The sequence below is a fragment of the Mirounga angustirostris genome, unplaced genomic scaffold (assembly GCF_029215605.1).
Source record: "Mirounga angustirostris isolate CCGP_5_RB_7025 unplaced genomic scaffold, mMirAng1.0.hap1 SCAF_7, whole genome shotgun sequence".
NCBI classification, from domain to species: Eukaryota; Metazoa; Chordata; class Mammalia; order Carnivora; family Phocidae; genus Mirounga; species Mirounga angustirostris.
Window position 1 is genome coordinate 36,632,300 of NW_026991715.1, and position 25,604 is coordinate 36,657,903.

The 25,604-nt window shown below is 41.8% G+C and overlaps 1 protein-coding gene across 26 annotated transcripts in view; it reads left to right on the top strand.

The window, feature by feature from the left end:
* The window catches only part of ARHGAP26 (Rho GTPase activating protein 26), a 431,139-nt gene that overhangs the window by 205,460 nt on the left and 200,075 nt on the right, over window positions 1-25,604 (top strand). For all 26 annotated transcript variants that reach the window (XR_010413044.1, XR_010413045.1, XR_010413042.1 and 23 more), the window contains one exon: window positions 19,295-19,331. Coding sequence is in view for 19 of the 26 variants with exons in the window: in XM_064596092.1 (XP_064452162.1) it covers window positions 19,295-19,331 (37 nt within the window). In the remaining 7 variants the exon portion in view is untranslated. The remainder of the gene's footprint in view (window positions 1-19,294; window positions 19,332-25,604) is intronic.

A 25,604-nucleotide genomic window follows, 5' to 3' on the forward strand; every position in this document is an offset into this window, starting at 1 on the left:
GCATGCACCTTCCATGCTTTGTTACTCCCAGGTATGGTGAGGCCATGAGTTACCCTCAAGATTAGATTTCTTAAATTTACGAAGTCTACCATATTAGGCAGGGTACAAGTTAATCTTTGGAAAGTTCTTTGAAGGGCTGTATATACTCCTGATCATCATTATTATGAGCAGCAGGTTGGCTACTCTTGTACAGGGTAGAATTACCGTCAATCAAATGATCTTTCTGTATACTTTCTGCTTAAAAGGACTAACAGGTTTCTCTTTCTTGCCTCCCCCTTCACGTCTCCAGAGCTACTGGCCAAAATCAAACTGGAGTTGTCCTTGTCCCTCACTGGGGGGGAAGGTACTTGGCTCATCCATGCTGCCACCCTACCCCCACCCTGCTTCATAGCTAATTCAGCACCTTCTCCCACCCCTTCTTTTTAAACCTCATAAGTTACCAAGTAAGCGAAAGGTTCACATTTTCTTATTGTTTGTTGCAGTTACACATCTGCTTGCATTTTACTCTGTAGCCCATGGACGTGGAAAAGTGACTCTTGGAGGTTTTCATTGCATTCGTGCATCAGAAGCCTTAATCCATTTGACCTCATGCTCCTTTTTGGCTCTTGCTGCGTGTAAGCTAGCCTGATCCAGTCCACCTTATGTTGCTCTCAAAGGCGAAAAAAGTCCTGTGACCAAATGTTTAGCAGGCTGTTCGGACATGTTGGATTGACAGCTTGATCTAAGTCCATTTCCTGCTTTACACCACCCCCACCCCCAAGCCAAAGGTGGAAACACAGCAAGTTACATAAGTTGTTGGAGCAGTCCAGATGGCTGGCTGCTGGCCCAGGCAAACTCAGTGTTGGAGCACTTGGGAATGCCTTCACTGGCAGTAAAACATAGGCCCGTTTTTAATAAGAGCGATCATTTCGTTCAGCTACGTGAATCAGAATAGTAGAACAAAGTCAGGGCTATGATCTCCTAGACATGGCTGCTGGCTTCACTCTGAGGCAGGACGGCGGGTGGGTTATGGCAGGAGGGGCTCTCTCTCTACGGTTTAGTTTTGACTGAACAAGAAAGAGTGGGCTGAAGGACAGGAGTAGCAACGTTAAACAGCTTGGAAGCCCCATGGAGTCAGTCAGGGAGGGGAAGGACGGGATCTGAAGAGGAAGGAAAGGATCTCATCACCAGTGTCTGCCAGTTCCAGCCTTGATATTCTGTGTGTCCAGTGTCTGATCTTTCCCTTTTGTTGTATGCCTTCTTGCAAGGTTTTGAAAGGACATAGTTCTGGCAGATTTGAGGCACAGCGTGGCTGTAGTTCCCTGGCTCCAAAACGCAGGCTTGGTTTGTTGTGTCTGCTCTTGTTTGGAAGATCGATCAGAAACTTCAGGGAAGCCCTGAGACCTTCTGTTTGGGTGGTCAACAGTGGGCTCCCAGGGAGGCTGTCTCTGGTTCTGCCCTCCTATGTGCTGCCTTGATGTGACCCAGAAGCATTTGTCCAAGGTGCCTGCCCCCCTGTGGCACCACGTATAGGCCTTGTAGCAAGAACTGAAGATGATTTTGTCTAGGCGACCTAAGAGCTGTCGGGACTGTCGTGCCTCTCCAGAGCAGCCCCACAGAGCTTGCCTAGCACCATGTCACTCTAGCCACCTGCCTTCATGGGGCTGCACCGTGTTGGCAAGCGGGTAGAGTGGGAATGGGTCACCTCACTGTCTGCTCTTTGCGTTCATCTAAAATTGAGATGATTGTATATGTCCTTGATATCTGAGGCTGAGCCTTCCTTGCTGCTCCATGATGAATTAGGCTCAGAGATGCTACTCTTCTGTTGCTGTAGATTTAGAAATGGTCAACTGAAAGCATAAAGATAAAAATGATTATCACTCAGCTTACGAAGAGAATAGTGGTTCATTTTTGATGTTTGTGTTTTCAACCCTTTTTCATATATATGTTTATATATACACATAAACAAAATGACCACTTTCCATATATTGTAATATAAGTAGGGTTTTCGATATTTATTGTATTTTTCTCTTACGTATCAGTTTAGCCATGAGTTTTACTTTTAACAACTGAAAATCCAACAAACAGTAGCTTAAATGGGGGGGTATTTAGACATTGAGCTGTAAGATAACAGTTCGGGGTAGATAGGGTAGCTCTGTGAAGCCTTGAGGGACCCAAATTCTTTCCATCTTTCTCTTACTCCATCCATAGGATGTAGGCTTTATCTTCCTTGTCACCTCATGATTGCAAGAGGGTTGCTGCCCTTCCTGGCCTTGTGTTTGCGGTTCAGGCAGGGAGAAGGAAGAGGTGAGAAGAGTAACGTGTGCAGGCCAGAGGTACAGCATTTTCCCAGAAGTCCCCAGTGTACATTGGCTTGTGTCTCATTGGCTAGACCTGAGTCACATTCCCACCCCAGAGGATTGTTGTGTCTTCACCTGGATAAACTTTGTTTCTACATAATCAAGGGTCTGTTTTTAAGGGGGAAGAAAAGAATAGACACTATAAATACCTAGCAGTGTCTGTCACACCTTGTTTCTAAATACTGTTCCACAACAAGAAGTTCTTGGGTGACTTAGAAACTGAAGTCATTGATGGCATGAACAAAATTGTGTGTACTCTCCTCAGAAAAATGTATAAATACATAACACTTTACATATGATATCTGAGAGGTTTATGTAGTCACTGAGACCCCCCGGTGGGCTGCTATCTGGGAGTCTTTCCTTAGCATAAATTCGTAGAAGGGCCATGCTTGGTAAATACATAGATTTGTTTTTGAAGCTCACTGTCTGTGAAGACTGTGCCAGTTTATATTTCCATAAGTCCTGTATGGTAGTGTCTATTTCCCTGAGCCCACACTACAGAAAAATCTGTCATTTTTTCAAAAGGTAAAAAAAATACTAGTTATAATTTGAATTTCTTTGTGTTCTGATGAATTCGAATATTCCTCACGTTTATTGACTACTTGTCCTCCTTTTGCAAATGGTTTATCCTTTGTCCATTTGTTTTTCTATTGGTGTATTTACCTTTCTTTTGATTGTAAGAACTCTATGTATTAGGGCTATGAGCTACTTTATGTATTTTATTTTTGCTTGAGGCATCCACATTCTGAGATTAAATACCTCACGTTTGTTTTGGCCTCAAAACGGTGTAAGGTAGAGATCTACCTTGCTCTACCTTGCTTTTGTTTCCCTCCAAATGATTCTTGTTATCTCAGCACCATTACTTCCTAACTGCCCTGAAATGCTCTAACATGGTTTAAGAAGTGTAGCAGATTTTTAAGTACATGGAGAATATAAGAGTTAGCTGCTATGGAAGAAACCGCATGAGCTGCCATGCTTTGCGAGATTCTGTGTTTTTCATGCCTGACACACTTCTGGGAGTGAGGACACTTGGGCTCTGTGTCTTGCCCTGATGCTGACTGCTGAACCTCTTTGGTGTGAGGCACAACTCTAAGTGTGCAGTTTAATACTTAAGATGCTGGTAGAGAGATGGCGAGTTACTCTTCCCAGATTTGAGGGGTTCTCTAAGTCCTAAATTCATTTTTAATTACACAACCTCTTTAGGTGCTAGGGTTGGAACTTACTAAGTTAATGTAAACTGAGTCTAGGGTGTGCATTGACAGCACTTTAAACATCCTTGGTTCATAATGTCATTCATCAAATATTTATTGGATGCCAGCTATGCTCAAGGCCCTCTGGTGTCTTCAGGGATAAATCTGTCACTTTGCTATTATTTCACAGTGGAGGTGATGAATGTGAGGTATAAGCAAAGTGCTTTAAAATAGAAGAGATGATTTTAGACAGAGGAAATTGAAGACAGCTTCAGAGAGGAGGCACATGTGAGTAGGGCCTTGAAGGATATGCATGGGCAGAGATGGATAGAAGTGCTCTCTTGGCAAGAATGTGGAAATGAATGTTCTTAGGAAGACATGGGACAAGTGTAGGAAATAGCCAGTTGTATTTAGTTGGGGCATGAAGGTTGGGAGGAGAAATGGGAAAGTAAGTTAGGAAATGTTGGGGCCAGCTTGTGAGAGGTTGCACATAGAAATTAGGACATTATGCTCTCAGGGATGATATGAGCATACAGGTTTTGGAGCAGAAGTGATTGCAGAGCTCTGGCCCTCTAAAGGATGTGTTGAACAAAGGGAGGCCAGAAAGTAAACCAGTTTGAAGGCATTCCAAGCAAGAGGTGCTAAGCTACCCGACAGGAGTCTTGGGACTGAATGGGGAGGAATGGACATGATCATCATTTTGAAAGCAAAACACAGTTACTGTCACCTGGTTAGATGTGGGAGCAAAAAGACAGGAATATAAGATTATGGGCCCAAGTTACTGCTGGAAGAGTCTTGGCATTAACCAAGATAGTGATTATTAACTACTGTTTTGACTGAGCATTTACTGTGTGCCAGGCACTGTGCCAGCTGCTTTACTGCTCTCATCTCATCCTTTAGTTTGGGTGGAATGATTCCCATTTTATAGTTGGGGGCATTGAGGCACAGAGAGGTGTCACAACTAGAAAGGACAGAGTTAGTATGTGAAAATAGGTTTGTGTATTCCCCCCTCCCCCCCATTAAATGGCCTTGGATCAACCAACAAAAACAAGTTCTAATTTAGCTGCTGGCTCACAGTTTTAAGGTGTTCCCCCTTCCATTGTCTCAGAAACCCTTCTTGGTGGTGTTAAGAGGAATAGATACTGGGTTTGAGGTTCAAGGAAATTCCCAGGTAGAGATGACCAGTAAGTAGTTAGAAATGGAGGTGTGCTACTAAGAAAGCCAGAGAGAGGTTGGAGTTGTATGTTTAGAGGTGGGGTGCCATTTGCATAAAAGCATTTGTTTGAAACCGTGGGAATGGATGAAATTTCTAAGTGCTGTGCATAGGAAGAGGAAGTGCAATAAGAGAGCCAGCAAAGGAACTTTGGGAGGTTTTAGAATAAGTTATGGAATTCTCCAAGTATACTGCTGGTGGGAATATCAGTTGGTAACTATGCAAAATGGAGTAGAGTCGAATATGTACATATCCTGCAGTGGTCGTTGTTGTAACTACTCAGCTCTGCTGTTTTGCACAAAGCAGCCATGGACAATATGTAAATGGTTCAGCATCACTGTTGTCAAAAAATCTTTACTTGAAAAGCACAAGGCAGACTGGATGTGCCCTGCAGGCTGTAGTTGGCTGATTTTGCCCCAGGGAATTCATACACATGTACAGATGGAGACCAGTGGAAAGGTTGTTCACTGTAGTGTGGTTTATAATAGTGAAAAAGTGGCAATAACTTATATTGTTCATCTGTACAGAAATGGATAAACTGTGGCTCTTTCATTTTATGGAATGCTTTACAGTGGATAAAGTGAATAAACTTGATTTGCATGTGTCGATATGGGTAAATATCAAGAACATAATAGAAAATAAAAAAGCAAGTTGTAAGATCACATGCATACATGGTATCATGCCGTTTACATACATTTTAAAAGTATAAAAACCATATTCTGTTTACGGACATGTACACATGTAGTAGAAGTAGTAAAACATGCATAGAAATGGTACACACCATCTTGGGAGTAGGGGAAGAAAGAGACAGAGATGGGGCTAGGGACTATGATGTTCAGTTCCTTAGAGATCTCAATTGGGAACAAATTTAGAAAGCTGCCAATATCTGTTAAATCTGCATTGCCAATCCCTGGGTTGGCATGGGGATTGTTTTTTTTGTACTTTTATGTATTCTCAAAATATTTCATATGTATTTGTTTGACTCTGTGCACACATACACACAATGGATCCTTATTATTCACAGATTCCATATATATGAAGTCACATACTTGTGAACATTTATTTATATCCCCAAATCAGTACTTGGGGTGCTTTCTTAGTCTTGGAGATGTGCACAGTGCAGAGAAAAATTTGAGTTGTCTAACACATGTGTCCAGCTGAGGTTGCACAAGGTGATACCCTCTGCCGTCATGTTTTAGCCCTCAGATCCTAAGTGTGTGTCCTTTTTGCTGTGTTTAGTACCACTTATTTTGTGTTTTTGCACGTTTTGTTGGTGATATCACTGTTTAAAATGGTCCCCAAGCACAGTGCTAAAGTGCTGGCTACTATTCCTAAGCATGAGAAGGCTGTGGTATGTGTTACAGAGAAAACACCTGTTAGGTGAGCTTCCGTCAGGCATCAGTTGTAGTGCTGTTGGTCAGGAGTCCCGTGTTAATGAACCAACAGTGTATATTAGATAAGGTGTCTTTAAACAGAAGCACACACAGAACAAGGTTATGTGTTGATGACTTGATGAAAATGTTGGAAACCTAACCCTGTATTCCTCGTAGGAGCAGAGGTTCTATATTCGCTAATTTATTGTTGATGGTGACTCTAAAGAACATAACTAGAGTGAATAATGAATTGCTTACATGTGTGTAAATATGTATGTGTATTGTACATTTATAATTATATTTATAAACACATTGCATTTATGATTATTTTATATCCCTATATAACATTTTTATATAAATACTTTTTTCCCAAGTTACAAAAAATAACTGCAGGGTAGAGGAACCTACAGAGCTGCCTGTGGAGCAGGCTTGGGTAGGGGTCAGGAGAGGTGAACATTTAAAGGACACAGGCTAATCACCTATATCAAGTGCTGCAGGAAAAGGCCCAGAAGTGGCCTTTGATTTGTGTGTTTACCTGCGATGCTCTCAAATTCAGGTCAGAAGTAAGGCATGTCCTAATCTCTCCTGTCCTCCAGTCTGGGGAGGGGACCCAAGGGGGGCTTAGTTCTCCCAGTTGCCTTTGGCTTCTGGCTGTGCTGGTAACTGAGCTTGGTGGCTCTGTGTATGGCATGCTTTAGCTTTCTACAGAAGAAGCTAGGGAAGCTTGGGTTGGGCATATTGGGTTTGGAACAACCTCTTCCTGGTCAGCTTTAAACCACATTGTTCAGTAAGCTGAGCTGATCTTTGGTCAGCAGCCTCTGATCATGCCTCCTTTTCCTTCAAAGTCCTTACTCCTTGTTCTAAATTTACAAGACCTCATTTTTAACCAGTTGTCAGCAAATCCCAGTTTAGCAGGTTGCTGATAAGGTACAAGGTGCTATCCTCCCGTTGTAATATAAAACCCTTCAAGTGAGTAGAGTCTTGATTTGAACCCCTCAGGACCAAAAGGATTCGTTTTTGATGGTGGGATATTAGAGAAGTTAGGCAGTGGAGGAGTCTGGAATTTAAGCAATTTTAAAAAAATTTTCAGGCTCCTCTTCCAATGGATTAGGAAATTAAGATCCAGAGAGAGCGAGAGTCTTGATCAGGATCACACAGGAAGTCAGTGGCTAGTCAGGACCACATACTTGTCAGCTTCCAGGGCTCCCTGCCTCTTGAGATTATAGTCTGTAGGTAGCCATATAGTTAGCCATGTACCCTGAAAGTTAGGCTTGAGCATATTATATATATGCTCATACACACACATGTCTTTACAAAGCTCATTTATTTCTCCCTTGTCCTGTGAGCTGGGTAGAGAGCAGATAGCAGTTTTGTTAATATTGTGACGACCCCCAAAGGTTATATATATGGATCAACTCCATATGACAACTTTCTAGAGGGTGGGGAGAAGTGGAGTGAGGGTGGATTAGTGCTACTCCTTACTGAATTTGTATTTTAAACCAGTGAGTTTCAGATCTGGGCTGTGACTCAGAAGCACCTGTAAATTATGTTTACAAACCAAGGGAACTAGGGAAATTAATTCAAGATGGGTCATAAACTTTAAAAATAAAAGCTGTAACTGTGAAGCTTCCAGAAGAAAACATAGCATAAAATCTTTGTTATCTGGCATCAGCAGAGGTTTCTTAAGAGGATACAGAAAGCAATAGGTCTACAAAAAAAAAAAAAAAAAAGACTTTAAATTTGATTCTGAAAACTTGTGCTATCAAAAGATACCATTGAGGACTTCTTCCTAGAAACATCGCCAAAGGCAAGGGAAGCAAGGGCAAAAATGAACTATTGGGACTTCATCAAGATAAAAAGCTTTTGCACAGCAAAGAAACAGTCAACAAAACCAAAAGACAACCGACAGAATGGGAGAAGATATTTGCAAATGACCTATCAGATAAGGGGCTAGTATCCAAAATCTATAAAGAACTTACAAACTCAACACCCAAAGAATAAATAATCTAATCAAGAAATGGGCAGACGAAATGAACAGACATTTTTTCCAAAGAAGACATCCAAATGGCCAATAGACACATGAAAAAGTGCTCAACATTGCTCGGCATCAGGGAAATCCAAACCAAAGCCTCAATGAGATACCACCTCACACCAGTCAGAATGGCTAAAATTAACAAGTCAGGAAATGACAGATGTTGGCGGGGATGCGGAGAAAGGGGAACCCTCCTACACTGTTGGTGGGAATGCAAGCTGGTGCAGCCACTCTGGAAAACAGTATGGGGGTTCCTCAAAAAGTTGAAAATAGAGCTACCCTATGACCCAGCAATTGCACTACTGGGTATTTACCCCAAAGATACAAATGTAGTGATCTGAAGGGGCACGTGCACCCCAATGTTTGTAGCAGCGATGTCCACAATAGCCAAACTATGGAAAGAGCCAAGATGTCCATTGACAGATGAATGGATAAAGAAGATGTGGTATATAGATACAATGGAATATTGTGCAGCCATCAAAAGGAATGAGATCTTGCCATTTGCAATGACGTGGATGGAACTAGAGGGTATTATGCTAAGCAAAATAAGTCAATCAGAGAAAGACAATTATCATATGATCTCACTGATATGAGGACTTCTTAATCTCAGGAAACAAACTGAGGGTTGCTGGAGGGGAAGGGGGGTGGGGGGACAGGGTAGGTGGGTGATAGACACTGGGGAGGGTATGTGCTATGGTGAGCGCTGTGAATTGTGTAAGACTGATAAATCACAGACCTGTACCTCTAAAACAAATAATACATTATATGTTAAAAAAAAAAAAAACGATAGTAGGAAGGGAAAAATGAAGGGAGAGGATCGGTGGGGAGATGAACCATGAGAGACTATGGATTCTGAGAAACAAACTGAGGGTTTTAGAGGGGAGGGGGGTGGGGGGATGGGTTAGCCTGGTGATGGGTATTAAGGAGGGCATGTATTGAATGGAGCACTGGGTGTTATACGCAAACAATGAATCATGGAACACTACATCAAAAATAAATAAATAAATGGGGGGGGAGAAATATACCATTGAGGAAGTCCATTGGCAAACCACAGAATGGGAGAAACTATTTGCAAAACATACATCTGACATATCCAGAATGTATAGAGAGCTCATAAAACTTAGTAACAAAAAGAGAAGCTGCACTAAAAGATGGGTGAAAGTCTTGGAGAGACATCTCACAAAAGAAGATTAAGAAAGTCCAGTAAGCTCATGAAAACGTACTCAACATTATTAATCATCAGGGAAATGGAAATTAAAACCACGGTGAAATAGTATTACATACCCACCAGAAAGGCTAAAATTAAGACTGCTAGCACCATGTGTTTGTGAGTATGTGAGCAACCAGAGCACTCAGACATTATTGGTGGGAGTATAAAACAATGATTTTGGAAAAGAGGTTGGCAGCTTCTTGTTCAATAACAACCCTCCCACCCCCACCCCCCATAGTCCCTCAGTTGGTTAAGCATCTGACTCTTGGATTCTGCTCCGGTGGTGATCTCAGGCCATGAGATTGAGTCCTGGGTCAGGTTCCACATTCAGCGTGGGGTCTGCTTGAGATTCTCTCTGCCCCTCCTGCTCCTGCTCTTTCTCTAAAATATGTAAATAAATTAAAAAAAAAAAAAAGAATTGTGCATTTCATTGTAGGTAACTTTAACCTTAAAAATTAAGGCTGATAAACCAATATTTAACTTTAATAAATGATAAGCATACTCAAGTGCTTAGATAGGAAGTGTTGATATCTGCAATAATTTATCAAAAAATAAGTTGGATTGGTGGATGATACAGAGAGATGGCTGGATACATGATCAGGCAAATGTAGCAAAATACTAACAATGGTAGGATGGAAGTGATGGGTTCTATGTGTATGTATTCACTGTCGCTTTTTTCCTGTAAGTTTGAAAATGTTTCAAAGTAAATGTTGAGAGTAGGGAGTGAATATGCTGCTCTGGCCGACCTGGCCTAAGTCATACTATCTGTCTACCCCCGGAGTCAGAAGTGGACTGACCTCTGCCTGTGATGGAGAGGTGTTACCCTTGGAAGGAGAGCAGGGTACACTCACCTAATGACAAGTGAATGAACACTGTGGGTAACCAAAAGACAAATCTTCGTGTGCAAGGGCTCTGATGGTCCCAACCTTACCCTTTACTCCAGTCATTGTGTGGGAAATCATGTGGTATCTTGATAAACCTCCTCCTTTGACACTGTCTGGAGATAAGAAAGGGCCCAGTGTAATAACTTTTTAACCTTTGTAGAACCAGAAAAGATTCTAGAATCTAAAATAGAGTTTGTAAACCCTATTCTGTTGCTTGGGTGTTACAGGAAAACAGAGGTTCCTCATGTCCAAGAGCTAGGGATCCCCTCCCTGCCAGTTCAGAGCAAAGAAATCAAAGCGAATATTCCCAGAACCCCTTGCTGCATATGCTGGGTTGACATCAGGTTTATTCCTAGATTTAGGGTAGGACCTGTATCCGAGGAAACTCGGCTTTGAGTCATCTGTCTAGAAATGCAGTACTCTGACCTCCCAGTTGTCTGTAGGGAAAGAAGTCAGCCGTGCCTGTGTTGGATAAATTTCCCTCCTGCCTCTGGGAGAGGCATTGTAGGGGTTAATAAGATCATTACAGTGCCACTTGCCTCAAGTTGCCTGAAAGACGAAGGGACTGGAAGTTGAAAGGAGTGAATTTTGTGTAGTGACTCACTGTCTGGCTGTCCTTTCTCCTGGGCAGGGCCCTGCTCTAGCAGCAGAACCTCACAAGCTCCAACTTTGGAATCATGTATACTGTACCAAAGAATTTCTCATCTGCAGTTTTCCAAAGCATAAAAGAACAAGGTTCCCTCTTCTGATGGAGCTGTGCTACTATTTCCAAAGACATGGAGGGGGTGTTGGTGGTGGTGGGGGGGAGGGGGCAGAGGAACACAGAAAGACTTTCTCTGTTTAAAATTACAATTTTTGTCTGGTGAATGGGGTGGTAGAAGCATCATGCTGATGGGCTAGTGTGTTCATACCCACTTTTTAATGTTACGTCAGTGTGAAGCCAGGAAATGTTAAAGCCAGAAGACTCCTCACACAATGATCTGACCACATCCTACATAGGTGTCAGCTCATATGCCATCTACTTAATGTAGTGCATTTGCTATCAAGTGAGCTTGTGTTTTTTTTCTGTTGCCCTTAAAATTTTCCTGAAATACTCTTCTTACTCGGACATTACTTAGATTTCATTTTTCCTCTTTTGCATCCAGGTTTGTTTATATTGGCTGTGACTCTGATCTTGGGTTGAAAGCTAGGGAAGTTGCTTATAGGGGTTTTCAGGATTTCTGAATATGAAATGCAAGGAAATTGCATAATGTTGCAGCGTTTCCTCTCCTTGTTGCTCACTTGTTACCCAAAATACAGTAGTTCCTTCTAGAAGCTTGAGGAAATTTGGCAGGTCTTACCCTCTGATGGTCTATTGTCGGTCTAGAGAGTCAGTGTTATCCTGATTTGAGGTTGAATTTTTCTTGAGGTCAAACAACAAAGCTTCCTGAATTATAACTATGGCAACAGTGTTTATATAACAGGCAAATCACAGGGCTGTGGGGGAGGAGCATGTACAGCAGTCAGTGTTAGTAACTCCAGAAACACTGCACTCATGCTTAAAACCCAGCAGGACCAGAAACAAGTTACAATAGCTGGCCCACCCCTTGGCTGCATCTCTGTGTGTGACCGACGACCGCATGCCCCATGAGGACCAGTTTCACCTCTTGCCTTAAAATTCTATGATCTTAAATTGAAATTTCTCACAGGAAGTGTGTTTTAAGTGTCAGCAACACTCAAAATGTGAAAGCCTCACTCTAAGGATAATTTCCTCATTACGGTCCTTAGGGCCCACTTCCGACTCACTGAGAATGACTGAAAGAAGGTTCATCCTTTGTCTTAAGCTCCTTTGTCCCTCAATCAGGAGCGACTTCTTAGACACTAACAATATGCCCAGCATTGTGTTAGATGCCAGGCAGACCCCCTGGTAGAAATGTAAGACAGAACTGGTCATAAGGAATTTATTTGCAGAATAGAAATAATGGAAAATGGGAAATTGTATTTTGAAGTATTAAACTGTGTAGAACAGACTGTCAGAGCAGTGAGAGGCCAAAGCAATAAGGGGGTCTGCAGCCATGAAGTCAGTTAGAACATCTTTGTGGAGGTAGCAGAAAGGGAAATAGCATTTTTGAGTACTTGCAGGTGCTGTGAGGCTATTTTAGTTCTTCTAAGACCCCCTCGAAGTATTATTACTTAGCTCTACTTTATAATAAGAAAACATACTCAGGGGATGCTTGGGTGGCTCAGTCAGTTAAGCGTCCGACTCTTGGTTTTGGTTCAGGTCATGATCTCAGGGTTGTGAGATTGAGCCCTGCGTCAGGCTCCATGCTCTGTGGGGAGTCTGCTGGAGATTCTCTCTCCCATCTGACCTCTCCCTGTTCTTTCTCTCTCTCTCAAATAAATAAATAAAAATAAAATCTTTAAAAAAAGAAAACATACTCAGAAGTGTTAAATTGCCACGTGAAGGCACATAGCTAAAATGTGGTTGAACCAGGCTTTAATAGCCACAGCACTACTCTGTCCACCACCCTGCTTCACCTGACGCTAGGCCATTTCCCCCATCCTGGAATCCATTGAAGTCTTGTACAGGGGAGAGGATAGGGTCACAATAATTAAACCTCAAATGAAGCGGCATTTGTCAGCCCAGGAATGCCCAGGGCCACCTTCTAGATGAAATGGAGCTTAGTTCTTATGTGTCAGAATGACATTCAGCCAGTTTCTCTGCTTTCCTGGACTATGAAGAGCTCTTAACTGTCAGTTATTTGTATCCCTCTGAAATCTGCCGTCCTAGGACTCCACCCTGACTTTCATCTCTGTTCGGAATAGTAAGTCTTGCCATTCTTCCACATGACAGCCCTTTGAGTATTTGAAGACTAGTATTGTGATCTCCTGATGGCTTTTCTTCAGCGGAAAGAGAGCAGAGCCAACAAGACCAAGTAGAAGGCCAATGCCAGGGTGCCCACAAGTGGTCCAAATCTGGCTAAGGGCAGTAGAAGAAGAAATGGGGATGAGGAATAGATTTAAGGAATATGATGATAGAATTGATAAACTGGTTATGGTGACTCCCCAAGGAGAATGAGGATGGTATCCATGTGGAATGTGGATGCTAAGAGGGTAGAAGTAGCAGGTGTCTAGAGCACTTTGTTTTCCCCCAGTATTACTGAGGAATTATACAAGATGTAAGCCCTTTATATCCTTAGGTACAAAGCAGCCGGAAATGCTTGAACAAATGGGAAAGAAAGTGTATTTTTCGGTCATCATTGTCATAATCATGTTGAACAGCAAGTAGTTGTTTGTATTCACTGGTATGCTGGTGTGTTAGTATGCAAGAAGGCTTGAGCAGCCATCAGATTCTCTCTCCAGTTGGCTTCAGGAGCACAGCCATTTGATCACTCTTTGCTGGACCATTTTCCAAGAGACTGCCTGAGTCTGCGGTGCCTCTTTTGTATAGGGGAGGGGAGACTCAGTAGCATGAGGTATAGTAACCCCTTCTTTGGTTTGCATTTCACAACTTCCTGGTGACACCCTTTTGAGTTTTGACAGCCTTGAGTTAAGCCAAATAATGTAAATCTGCTTTATATTGTCTCGTAATAAGGGCTAAGTTGTACATTTTCATTCTTCTCTAATGTAGAGATTCCTGAAGCAGTCCAGATATTTGGAAGAATGACATATAGTCCCTCAGTAATGATAGATCTGCTTACGTTTTCTATCTGGTTAGTGCATCAGTGCATTGTCTTCATCAACTCCAACATGGGGCGGGGGGCGCCTGGGTGGCTCAGTCGGTTAAGCATCTGCCTTCAGCTCAGGTCATGATCCCAGGGTCCTGGGATCGAGCCCCACATCTGGTTCCTGCTCAGCAGAGAGCCTGCTTCTCCCTCTGCCTCTGCCTACTTTGCTCTCTCTTGCAAACACTCTGTGTCAAATAAATAAATAAAAAATCTTTAGGGGGAGAAAAAAAAACTCCAACATGGGGATTTAAAAAGAAAAAAAAAAATCAGTTTCTCCTTTATTCTTCTACTCAAAAACTGTTCATCCAGTCAATACTTATTGAGTGGCCTGCTATATTCTAGTCACTGAGCCCTCTTTCCGAGTAGTTCTGGAGGGTGCAAGAGCAAGGTTTTCACATTTGTTCAAGAATAAGTCATTGGAGGGCGCCTGGGTGGCTCAGATGGTTAAGCGTCTGCCTTCGGCTCGGGTCATGATCCCGGGGTCCTGGGATCGAGTCCCGCATCGGGCTCCCTGCTCCTTGGGAGCCTGCTTCTCCCTCTGCCTCTCTCCCTCTCTCTGTCTCTCATGAATAAATAAATAAAATATTAAAAAAAAAAAAAAGAATAAGTCATTGGAAAGAGCCATTAGATACATTTTCATTGACTTGACTTTCAAGAGAGCCCCTCTAAGTCAGCAAATGCGATACCGGTAGCAGTGGAAAGGGTGAGCAGAAGGGAGGGTTGCTAGGTGAGAAACAGAAAAGCAGTGGCAGCCATTTTACTTCCGTGTTCTCCCGCGCATCAGGCTGTGATGAGAGGCACACTCCTAATGGGAAGAGGAGGAGCCAATACCTAGCTCCAGAGCTCTGGCCCCTAGACACATTCTTCTTTATTGCAATGTATTCAAACTGGTTTTATCTCTCCATGCTTAAGATTCAGTTTCTTCTCAAAGCTTTCCCAAGTGTAGCTTGTGGCCCACTGTGACAAGAGGGTCCCCCGTGATCTAAAAATGCATGTCCACTATTGAGTGGCATTCCACAGACCCAGGTTGTCTTACTCGTAACCTCTCAGGAGTGTCACTTAAAGTTTCTAAATTTAGCCTGTTAATAGAGTTTGATAAGAATTCGAATGTGGTACTCTACTAGGAAATCTGTCTGCCCCACAGTCCTTGGCAGTGCTGGCTAGTTCTCTGCATATGTGCTCAGAGTTTCAGGGAAGGATGTTCTCTGGGCATCCTGAAGTGTCTCAAGCTGGTTGTGGTTTTCAATTACTGCTATGTTTGTATTAATTGGAAGTTTGTGGAATTACTGTTATGTTTAAATTGGGTGGAAATTTTGTTCTTACATAATGGTTGCATTGTTGCCACTTTAATTACTGCTTAGCTTCTTCTGAGTTCTTTGTTAATTGCCAAGGTGTTTTTTTTTTTCTCCTCTAGAAAGTGGGACTGAGTGGGGAAATTGCATGCCCTTGTGGCTGAGCACAGCTAGTCTAGAGCACTCTGCCACTTGTTAGTTTTGCAAGCTTTGGAAAGTTATTTGAGCTGCATAGTGCCGTGAAGTAGAGGCAGTCTACTGCCCTATAGGCTTCGGGATGAAATAAAATAATTCATCTCAGCGCTTAGTATGGTGCGTGGCACATGATTGGTGAAAAAGTGGTTGAACAAGTGGTTGGTGGTAGGTGGTTGCTTTTGTTTTTGACTGCTGTTTTTAAAAAAAAATTGAGAACCCATTGCTCTGTAAGTTGACTTTGGATGGTTCTTTCTCTTCCTTGCCCTTAGTCCCTTAATCAGTTTCAGTTGGTTAAATTAAAATGCTAATGAGCCCAGTGTTACTGGATCCCTCAAACTACATTCCCATCCTTAGCCTTTTATCCCAGAGGGGATAAGTGTGAAGAGAATTAACGAGGAGGATGAAAATGATGGTGGTGAAATTTTATCTTTATGGAACTCTAAGTGGGACATGGAATTGGTATTCTCTGCTTTGTGTTAAATGTTTTATATCTATTATCTTATTTAATTTTCACAATACCCTTAAGAGGTAGGGAATGTTAATATCCTCATTTTACAGGTGGCATGATTAAGGTTTAGAGATGATAAGTGACAGAAGAAAGCGTATTAACTGAATTAGTCTTCATAGGAGCCGTAATTCAGGGACTGTTTAGTGACTCGTGTCCCCTTGAATTAATCCAGGAGAGTTGTGTTCTATCCTTTCAAGACAAAGGCTCTTGAGAAGCTTACTTGAAAGCTTGTAAACCTGAGATAATTCGGCTAATCAGTCATAAGATAGAAGCCATGGCCAAAGACACCTTTTATTTCAGGAAGTTGGCCTCACCTCTGTGCTTCAGTATTACACTAGTGGGCCACCATGAGATCTGTAGAAGAAGATTTCCCCTGAAACTAATATAACAATGTATGTTAGTTATATTTGAATAATAATAATAATAATAAAGATTTCCCCAGAACAGACTGACCATTTTTCAAGGGTGAATTGCATGCCCTTGGCTTCTGCCAGTATGGGAGGAGGTATTTATGAACCTATAGACTACTGGTTTTGCTTGGTAGTAATGCGCATTTGCTACTGCTTGGAAAAGTTAGAGTATTGTAACCTCCCTGTGGAGGCAAGATAGAATAGGAAGCTTCTCACTGGCTCTCTGTCCTTGGACAAACTGTGTAACCTCTCTGGGCCTCAGGTTTCACATCTGCAAAATGGGAACAGTGCTAGTACTTATGCCATAAGGTGGTTAAAAGGATTCAGTGATGTGTGCGGTACTTGGTAGGTTAAACAAAGCCATTCCCACTTAGTGCTGTTACCATGCTGCCATCTGGCCTGTGTGGTGGTGAGGCTGCTCCCCCACCCTGGGCGTTCCTTATTGGGCCATGTAGTCACACAGTTCTGGCGGGCATGGTTTGTTAGCTTTATTTCAAAACTCATTCTCTTTGGCTCATTTACCAAACTAGCAGAGATGAATGGCCTGGCCTCAAAGGATTGGGCAACACATGCTTCTGGCACCTTTGGCTCATTGATCATGCCTCTCCGATTTGGGGAATGCTTGGGTGTTGCGGGCAAGTGCTTCCTGAAACCCAGGAAACCTTGAAGGAAAGTACTTTGGTGCAAATTCTCCTAATAAAGGAGAGTTAAAAGTCTTGCATTTCGTTCTTCTTTCTGGATTTTGTCATTTATAAACAGGAGCAAGTTTCTCTCAGAATGTTTAAATTTAATAGAATGAATTGGTCAGGGATGCTGAAAAAAAAAATTCTTGACAAAGTAGGGTCTCTTCCCTTGCACTTGGCTTACCCAGTTTCCAAGGTTAGTGAACACCATTCATGGGTTGCTGGTCCTAGCTATTATGAGGCTACCTGTTTCACTCACAGGTCACAACATCCTGCAGGATTGTGTTGCTGCCCCTCTGCCCCATCTTCATCTTCCTCCCTTCTCTACTATGCACTGATTGCCGGTTGCACTGGTCTTCCTCCTTCCAAAAGGCTGTGCCAGGATCACAGTCTTTTGACCCCTCATCTCTAGAACTTTTAAGCATAAAAACTGATGCCTTTGCCTCAAGTACAGAAACGCTTTTCTTTAATCCTCATCCTCCTGACTTTCAAATAGTGGTTCTTTAGGAAATCAATAATAATAAAATGGAGTAGTGATTTGTCTTACTTAGAGTTTGATCATTCAAAACCCTCTTGGCCAACTCCTTCAATTTACAGATGAGGCAGTAGAGGCCCAGACAAGGTGAGAGCCTTACCCAATGACACAAGGCAACTGAAGGGCTAGGTTGGAAAGCTCTTGACCAGCCATTCCAACCCACACTTGCTAGCAGGTAGAAATGCCTTTTAGGGTTTTATGACTCCTTTTTAGAGATGCTTGGCTCACTGCCTCTAGGGGTTAAATAAGTGGTTCTCGGCCAAGAGTAGCCATCAGAATCACTTGGAATAGATAGGTAGGTAGGTAGGTAGGTAGATAAATCGATAGATACATACATACATATGTACGTATGTTCATACATACATACTTATGATGGCCAGCTTTACCCTATGCATTTTCATATATAAAGAATAATAATCACCAAAGAGAGATTTAGAAAACTATGATTTTTTTCCCTTTATAACAGGGGGTTTATCTTACTTACTAATGTCACCATATTAGGGATTGGCAAACTGCCCTATAGACCAAATCCAGCACACCACCTGGTTTTTGTCTAACTCAGCATTTATAGATGAACATTTGCAATTGATTTGATAGGAAATACTGACTTGGAACCCTAATTAAGCCAAATGTTATCCTTCTTATGTAAAACCAACAAACAAATAAAACCCCATTCTTTTGATTGGTGGATCTGCATTTCAAAAAATTATACTCCTTGGAAGAGAGATTCCACAGGATTCTGGTGGCCATTCTTGGTTAGAACCACTTACTTAACTTCTAGAGGAACTGAGCCAAGCATCTCTGAAAAGAGACCCTTGGAACTCTAAAAGGGATTTTTATTGTGAGGAATATTATACCTGTATTTCAAAAAATTACTATGTTTTAAATTTTGTCAACCAAAAATTTGTGGAAATTCATTTTCTCTCTTGTTAAACAAGTATCTGCATAATACTGATTTTGTTTCTTGGCCCACAAAGCCTAAAATATTTACTGTCTGGCTCTTCACAAAAGAAGCTTGCCGACTCTTGCAGTATGTCATTGTGTGTTTTATATTGGGGTATTTTCTCTTTTTCTCTATTGGAGCACTTCCCCTTTTATGATTTCTGTGAATAATTTAAGGGATTTACATTGTAAAAGTAACGAATTTTCCTTACAACTTTCAAATTTCAAAACCATATAATGTATTGGTTCCACTCCCCAATGTTAATACTTAGCAGTTTATAATGTATCTTTGTCCTGACTTTGCCATTTACTAGCTGTGAGACCTTAGTTAACCTCTCTAAGTCTCAAATTCTCCATCTGTAATACAATGATGGGTTCCTACTCAATAGAATTTTGTGTAGATAATTTGAGATCATTCATGTGGATTGCTCAGCATGTTGCTTGGTGCACAGTAAATGCTTAATGATTGTAACTATTTAAAACTTTTCTTCTTTTTAATTTAAATATACACATAAGTTTTGTTTTGTTTTGTTTTTTTAAAGAATATGACCTTTTTTTATAGTAAAGTTCCATAGGTGATTCTGATGTATTCATACTTGAGAATACCTGAAGTAAATACTGGGAAGTAGATAATTTTAGAGAGGATTCATGTTTGGGGGTCAGAAATTGCCTTCCATTTTATAGCATAAATTAGGGAAAGGGGGCAGGTAATGATCTTATTCATTGAACCTGTAGGGTGGTAGAAAAGTCACACAAGTAAATGTTTATTTCTATTTTCCAGGTCTACAATTCGAACAAAGACAGTCAGAGTGAAGGAAGTAAGTATAAGTATGTCCCTTGGATAATTTTCTACAGCTGGGGTTGGGATTGAGCTTTAAAAGTTGCTACTCTGGGGAAGAACCACCAGGGGCTGCTGTGGGCATGTTGGGTCTGCCCCATTTCCCTGGTGTAGTCCATTGCTTTCATCCTGACTTACCATGTCCGTGACTGCAGGACATTTTAGTGAGCCTGACAGGCAAGGCTGTAATGACACCTTGCGATATATAACCCTTCACACTTGACAAAGCATTTTCATGTATATTATCTCAGTTAACCCTAGGTCTTGAGAATGTAGCTCCACTAACCACTTAAAAGCCACTCAGTCGAGTACTATGCAGCTTCCCAAGAACCTTGTCCTAGGAGAAAGCCAGAATTGCCTCCTACACAGTCTTGTTCAAAGGCCTGGGTAGGCAACAACTATTTTAGGGATTGCTTAGTAACTGTGTTCTTTGTTATCTTTTTGGAGAAGAAAGAGTGGAGATGGTGAAGTCCGTAATAATATTCCTCTTCGATGGGAATGACCCTGGGCAGCCTCTGTAGAATATACAGCATATTTCCCCTGCTGCTGGCTCTGAGCACTCTGGTTAATCATAATTTCCAAGGACACCTGTAACCTTGTAAAGATGATGGGATTAAAATGAAAAGCTACTGCTAATGTTAGGGCTGATGATGTCCTTGGTGCATAGGAGTACAAACCAATTCCTTCCAGGTTGCTTACAAGAGTGCAAAGGAAATCCTGTCCCCTTGCTTCGAACTTGCTTTGTAAAATCCACTTGGAGAAACATTCAAAGAGCCCTCCCATGAATTCCAGTGATGTCAAAAAAACCAGTAAAGCAGTGCTTCTCCATGTGGACAAAAGGATGAGGTATTTTTGTGTGTGTTAAATCCATTAAGGACAGAGATTTTCCTTTCATTCTTTCCAAAATACAGATTTTGACCAGGAGTTTTATAAAAAATATTAAGTAATTTGGAATGGTTGCTACCGGTAGGTTAAGAGGACTTTAGAAGAGGGAAAAAGTTTTTTCTTTTTTCTTTTTCCTTCAAGAATTGAATAAGGGAAAATTTTTTCAAGTAAACATTCAAGGAAACAAGTGCTCTCCCCCCCCCGCCCCCGTATCCCCAGGTGGGATTGTTTTAGTGTATCTGAAATCAGTTCTGGCTAACTTATTCTAAAATAACAATAGCAAAAACCACAGTAATAAAAATGAAGGAATATGGAAGGCTATTGAGTAACTCGCAGTAAGGTAGGAAGAGCTGAAGAGACAGGCTTGAAAACACACCAGCTCTGGAGCCCCAGGAACCAATAAGAAAGGGTCTTCTGAATAATATCTGCAGGATGATGAAGCTCTGAACTGTTTTTTAGTATCTGCCTCACTCTTCTGAAGATTCAGATTCCCAGGAAGATAACAACAGGTTGGTCTAGCTTAGGCTGACGAAGGGGAAAACAACATACTGTTACTGACAGTTTTAAGAGTATTGCATAAAATGGGAGCAGGGTAGTTTTCCAGTGGGAAATTGGGGAACCCACCAGAACAAGAGAGGACAGATGGCCAAGCAGACTTAAAAAACATGCCCATGCCATGCCCCATCCTGGGACACACTGTTCTATAATGAGCGACCTGAGAACTCTGGGGAATGAGATGCATATGAGTGACTACCAACGAGAAGTTTGCTGTGACTTGTGATAAACCTTCTCCTCTCTGCTTGAGATAAGTGCCAGTAGATTTGAAGATGACCCTGATTCTCTGGGTGGGCATGCCATCTGGTTATACCATTCTGTAGTGCCTTTGAGGAATATGTATTGGAAGCCAATATCCTTTGAACCAGTGATTTGTCCTAAAGAAATAGACCAGAGTACAAAAATGTTTGTGCAACAAGTGCACTGGAGCATTGGTAATAATAACAAGGGGAGACAATTAGATGTGCAATAGGAAGTTGATTAAAAATATCAAGATATGGGGTGCCTCTTGGTTTAGGTTCAGGTCATGATCTCAGGGTCCTGGGATCAAGCCCTGTGTTGGTCTCCGCGCTTAGTGCAGAGTCCTCTTGAGATTCTCCCTCTCCTGCTCCTCCCCACTCACGTTCTCTCTTTCTCTTTCTCTGTCTCTTTCTTTCCCTCTCAAATAAATAAATAAATAAAATCTTTAAAAATATCAAGGTACTGTGTAGTCTTTAAAAAGAACAAGAGTGATCTAGGTATATTTGTGGGAATGGTGCCCTCAGTATATTGTTTTGTTCTTGTTGTTGTTTGGGGGGTTTTGTTGTTTTTAACTTGACAGAGAGAGAGAGCACAAGCAGGGGGAGTGGCAGGCAGAGGGAGAAGCACGCTCCCCACTTAGCAGGGAGCCTGATGTGGGGCTTAATCCCAGGACACTAGGATCGTGACCTGAGCTGAAGGCAGACACTTGACTGAGACACCCAGGCGCCCCACACAGTATATTGTTAATTGAGGTTTAAAAAAAATCAGCTTACAGAGCAATGTTCTTAGTAAAATATTTGACTTCTCTAGATATATTGATAGAAAAAAGTCTGGAAAGACCTTGATCATAAAATTGTAATGTGGATAGAGTATAGAGTATTGGGAAGGACTGACCTTCTCTATTTTTTTTTTTTTTAAAGATTTTTTATTTATTTGACAGAGAGAGACACAGTGAGAGAGGGGAACACAAGCAGGGGGAGTGGGAGAGGGAGAAGCAGGCTCCCGGCCGAGCAGGGAGCCCGATGTGGGGCTCGATCCCAGGACCCTGGAATCATGACCTGAGCCGAAGGCAGACACTTAACGACTGAGCCACCCAGGCGCCCCAAGACCTTCTCTATTTTAAATACTTCTCCATGCTTTGCATTGTCTGCAATGAGTATTTTTTTAATTTAATTTAATTTTATTATGTTATGTTAATCACCATACATTACATCATTAGTTCTTGATGCAGTGTTCCATGATTCATTGTTTGTGTATAACACCCAGGGCTCTGTGCAGAATGTGCCCTCTTTAATACCCATCACCAAGCTAACCCATCCCCCCACCCCCCTCCCCTCTAGAACCCTCAGGCAGTGAGTATGTATTTAAAAATCTTAGCTGTTAATAGATAGCAATTATCCACCACTTACTATGTTTAAGGATGTTTTATGCATATGAGCTTAGTTAATACTTGAAACACTGTGTGAGATAGGTACTTTTGATCTACTTTGTATATTAGGAAATTGGGTTAGTAAACTCAGGCAGCACAATGTAATCTGAATTCTGTCTAACTCTAGAGGCTCTTGTTAACCACAAGGATATTCTACCTCCCAAAGAAAAGAGCAATACAAAAAGTTCCATTTTGGAGAACACAGACCCTTGCAACAGTTTGCTTTGGGCATCCCATTATTCACAGAGCACGGAGAGTTGGCTGCCTGGAGTGTCAAATGATTTTTCAGTTGCTTACCCTTTCATTTAACAAGCCGGAGAGAAAAATGACGGGTTAAAACATATTGGCCATTTTTTCCAGGAGTGCTTTGGATAGAAACAATTTTTTAAAGTATTATTCCAAGAAATCTTCTGTTTCCAAGCTGGCAAAACCAGAGTAGGGTTCTGGATTGATCGTCTCTCACCTCCTCTGGCATTGAGACCCCATTTTCACATCGTATAATGCCTTAGCTCCCTTTCGCTTCTGACGTGGTTGGACTTTCCATGTCTGTAGATTGAAGTAGTTTTCATTTTCCCTCCGCACCCGCCGTGGGGCTCATCTGCCACCACAGGCGGCACTGTTGTCTGGGGTCTGATTGTTCTGCGACCCTCTGCTTATGCCACCGTCGGAACTGTTTTTGAGGGATGTCAGTCTGACAGGAATTTCAGAGTTTGACATTGCTCTTTTGCCTTGAATATTCAAATTCTAAATGTCTAGCCTTTTCCTTTCTAGAAAATGTTGTCATGGGCATTTGAATGCCACTATTTTATCCCAGAGCCAGGGTGTTCTGAAGGGGCAGGTAGGAAAAGGGAATTCCTTTGGGGAAACTTCTGAATTTGTTGCTTTGATTTTGAAGTTCCTCTCAGGGCATACGGTGCCTGTGGGGTATCAGACCGCACCGTAAATAATGCGCGTCAGCTGCTGGCATTTTCCAAACGGCCCAGTTGTCAAGGAGAGGATGGCAGCAGAGAAACAAACACACATTTCTTTGCAGAGCCTTTTTCCTGACTTCTTCTCTAGCCTGTGTTTGGGTCTCACGTGTAGAGGGCTTGAATGAATCATACACATCCCAATTTGTGGCATGGGATCATCAGCGGCCCCTCCCTTCATTGATTCATTGATTCATTCATTTCTTTATTTCTTCGCTTTGAATTCTTTTCCCAGCTCCTATTTCTTTCCTTCTGTATAGACCACTATTCTAATGTGTACACTAAATTGTATTTTTGAGCAACATTGTATCTTTTATTTACCATGATGGTATGTCTTGTTCTCTTTCTTTGCTCCCTCAGCATTGCATTGGGAGCCATCCCTATTCCTCTGTCTGTTTCTAGACTGTGGCTTCTGTCCACTGCACTCTCTGTGGTGTATGACCCTGTATCTGTTTTTACAGAGCTACACACTCTATCTCCTTGTGCCTCCAGCTCCTCATGAGCACTAACAGCACCACGGTGAACATCTTTGTACAACTCGCATATCTCCCTGTGTGAGAATTTCTTTGGGATATACCCATGAGGAGAATTGTTGGCTGTCAAAGGGTGTGAGTATACTTAGTCTGAGGGAGTAGTTCTCTGGAGTGGCCCCATCCACAGTCCCATCAGCCCTACACAAGGATTTCTTCATTCCTGCCAACTTTTCCGTTATTCAGCTTTCTAATTTTTTGTCAATCATATAAATATGATAGCTCATTATTGTTTTGATTTGCATCTGTCTGATAATTAGTATGTTTGAGCATCTCTTCGTATGCCTTTTGACTGGGTTTCCCCTTCTTTTGACCGCCTGTTCATGTCCTTTGCTCATAGTTCTCTTCCATTTGCCACTTTTTTCTTATTGATTTGTAAAGTTTCTTCTCTATTTTATTTTATTTTTTTAAAAGATTTTATTTATTTATTTGACAGAGAGAGACACAGCAAGAGAGGGAACACAAGAAGGGGGAGTGGGAGAGGGAGAAGCAGGCTTCCCGCTGAGCGGGGAGCCCGATGCGGGGCTTGATCCCAGGACTCCGGGACCATGACCTGAGGCGAAGGCAGACGCTTAACGACTGAGCCACCCAGGCCCCCCTCTTCTCTATTTTGGATATTCATCCCTTGTTAGCTGTAGACATTTTAAATACATTTTCCCATCTTGTCATCTATTAATATTATGTATGATATTTTTACTTGAATGTAAAGCCCTCTTATATATTGAAGTACTTTTTTTTTTTTTCACCTTCTGGTTTATGGTTTTCTCTTTTTTTTTAAAGATTTTATTTATTTATTTGAGACAGAGAGAATGAGAGAGACAGAGAGCACATGAGAGGGGGGAGGGTCAGAGGAAGAAGCAGGCTCCCCGCCGAGCAGGGAGCCCGATGCGGGACTCGATCCTGGGACTCCAGGATCATGACCTGAGCCGAAGGCAGTCACTTAACCAACTGAGCCACCCAGGCGCCCGTGGTTTATGGTTTTCAAGTTGTGTTTTAAAGAAGGCCTTCCTGACCCATGTCACAAAGATGTGCACCTATATTTTGTTTCATTGGCTTCATGATTCTGTCTTCCCTGTTGCGGATTTTAATCCAACTGATACCTACCATCATATACGGTGTTTCATGAAGATTCAGTTTTACCGTTATCCACCTGAAGAGTCAGCTTTCCCACAAATGTCATCCTTTCTGCTTTTGACTTACGGTGTCAGCTTTATTGTATATTAGGTTTGTGTAGCTGAGCTCTTTCTCTGAGTTCTTTAAGTTCTTGGTCTGTTTTTTCTGGTGGTAATACCTCTCTGCTTTTCATGGGATGTCTTTGAGAAAAGTCTTCCATGTCTGGTACTCTACTTTTTAAGGTTTGACTTAGCTGCCTGTGGACCTCTAGCCTTGTGTGTAAATTCTAACATAAGTTTTATAAGTTCCTCAAAAACTTACAACTTTCCTTTAGAATTGTATTGAATTTATGGATTAATTCAGAGAAAATTGACACTTCTATGATATTAACTCATCTCCAAAAGTTTGGAATGTCTTTCCTTTTATTTAGATTGCCTATGTCTTTTATCAGTTTTAGTTTTCTGCCTAAAGGTCTTGGGTATTCTTGGTTAAGTTAATCCTCAAATACTAACTTCAAAAACCAGTCTGCTATT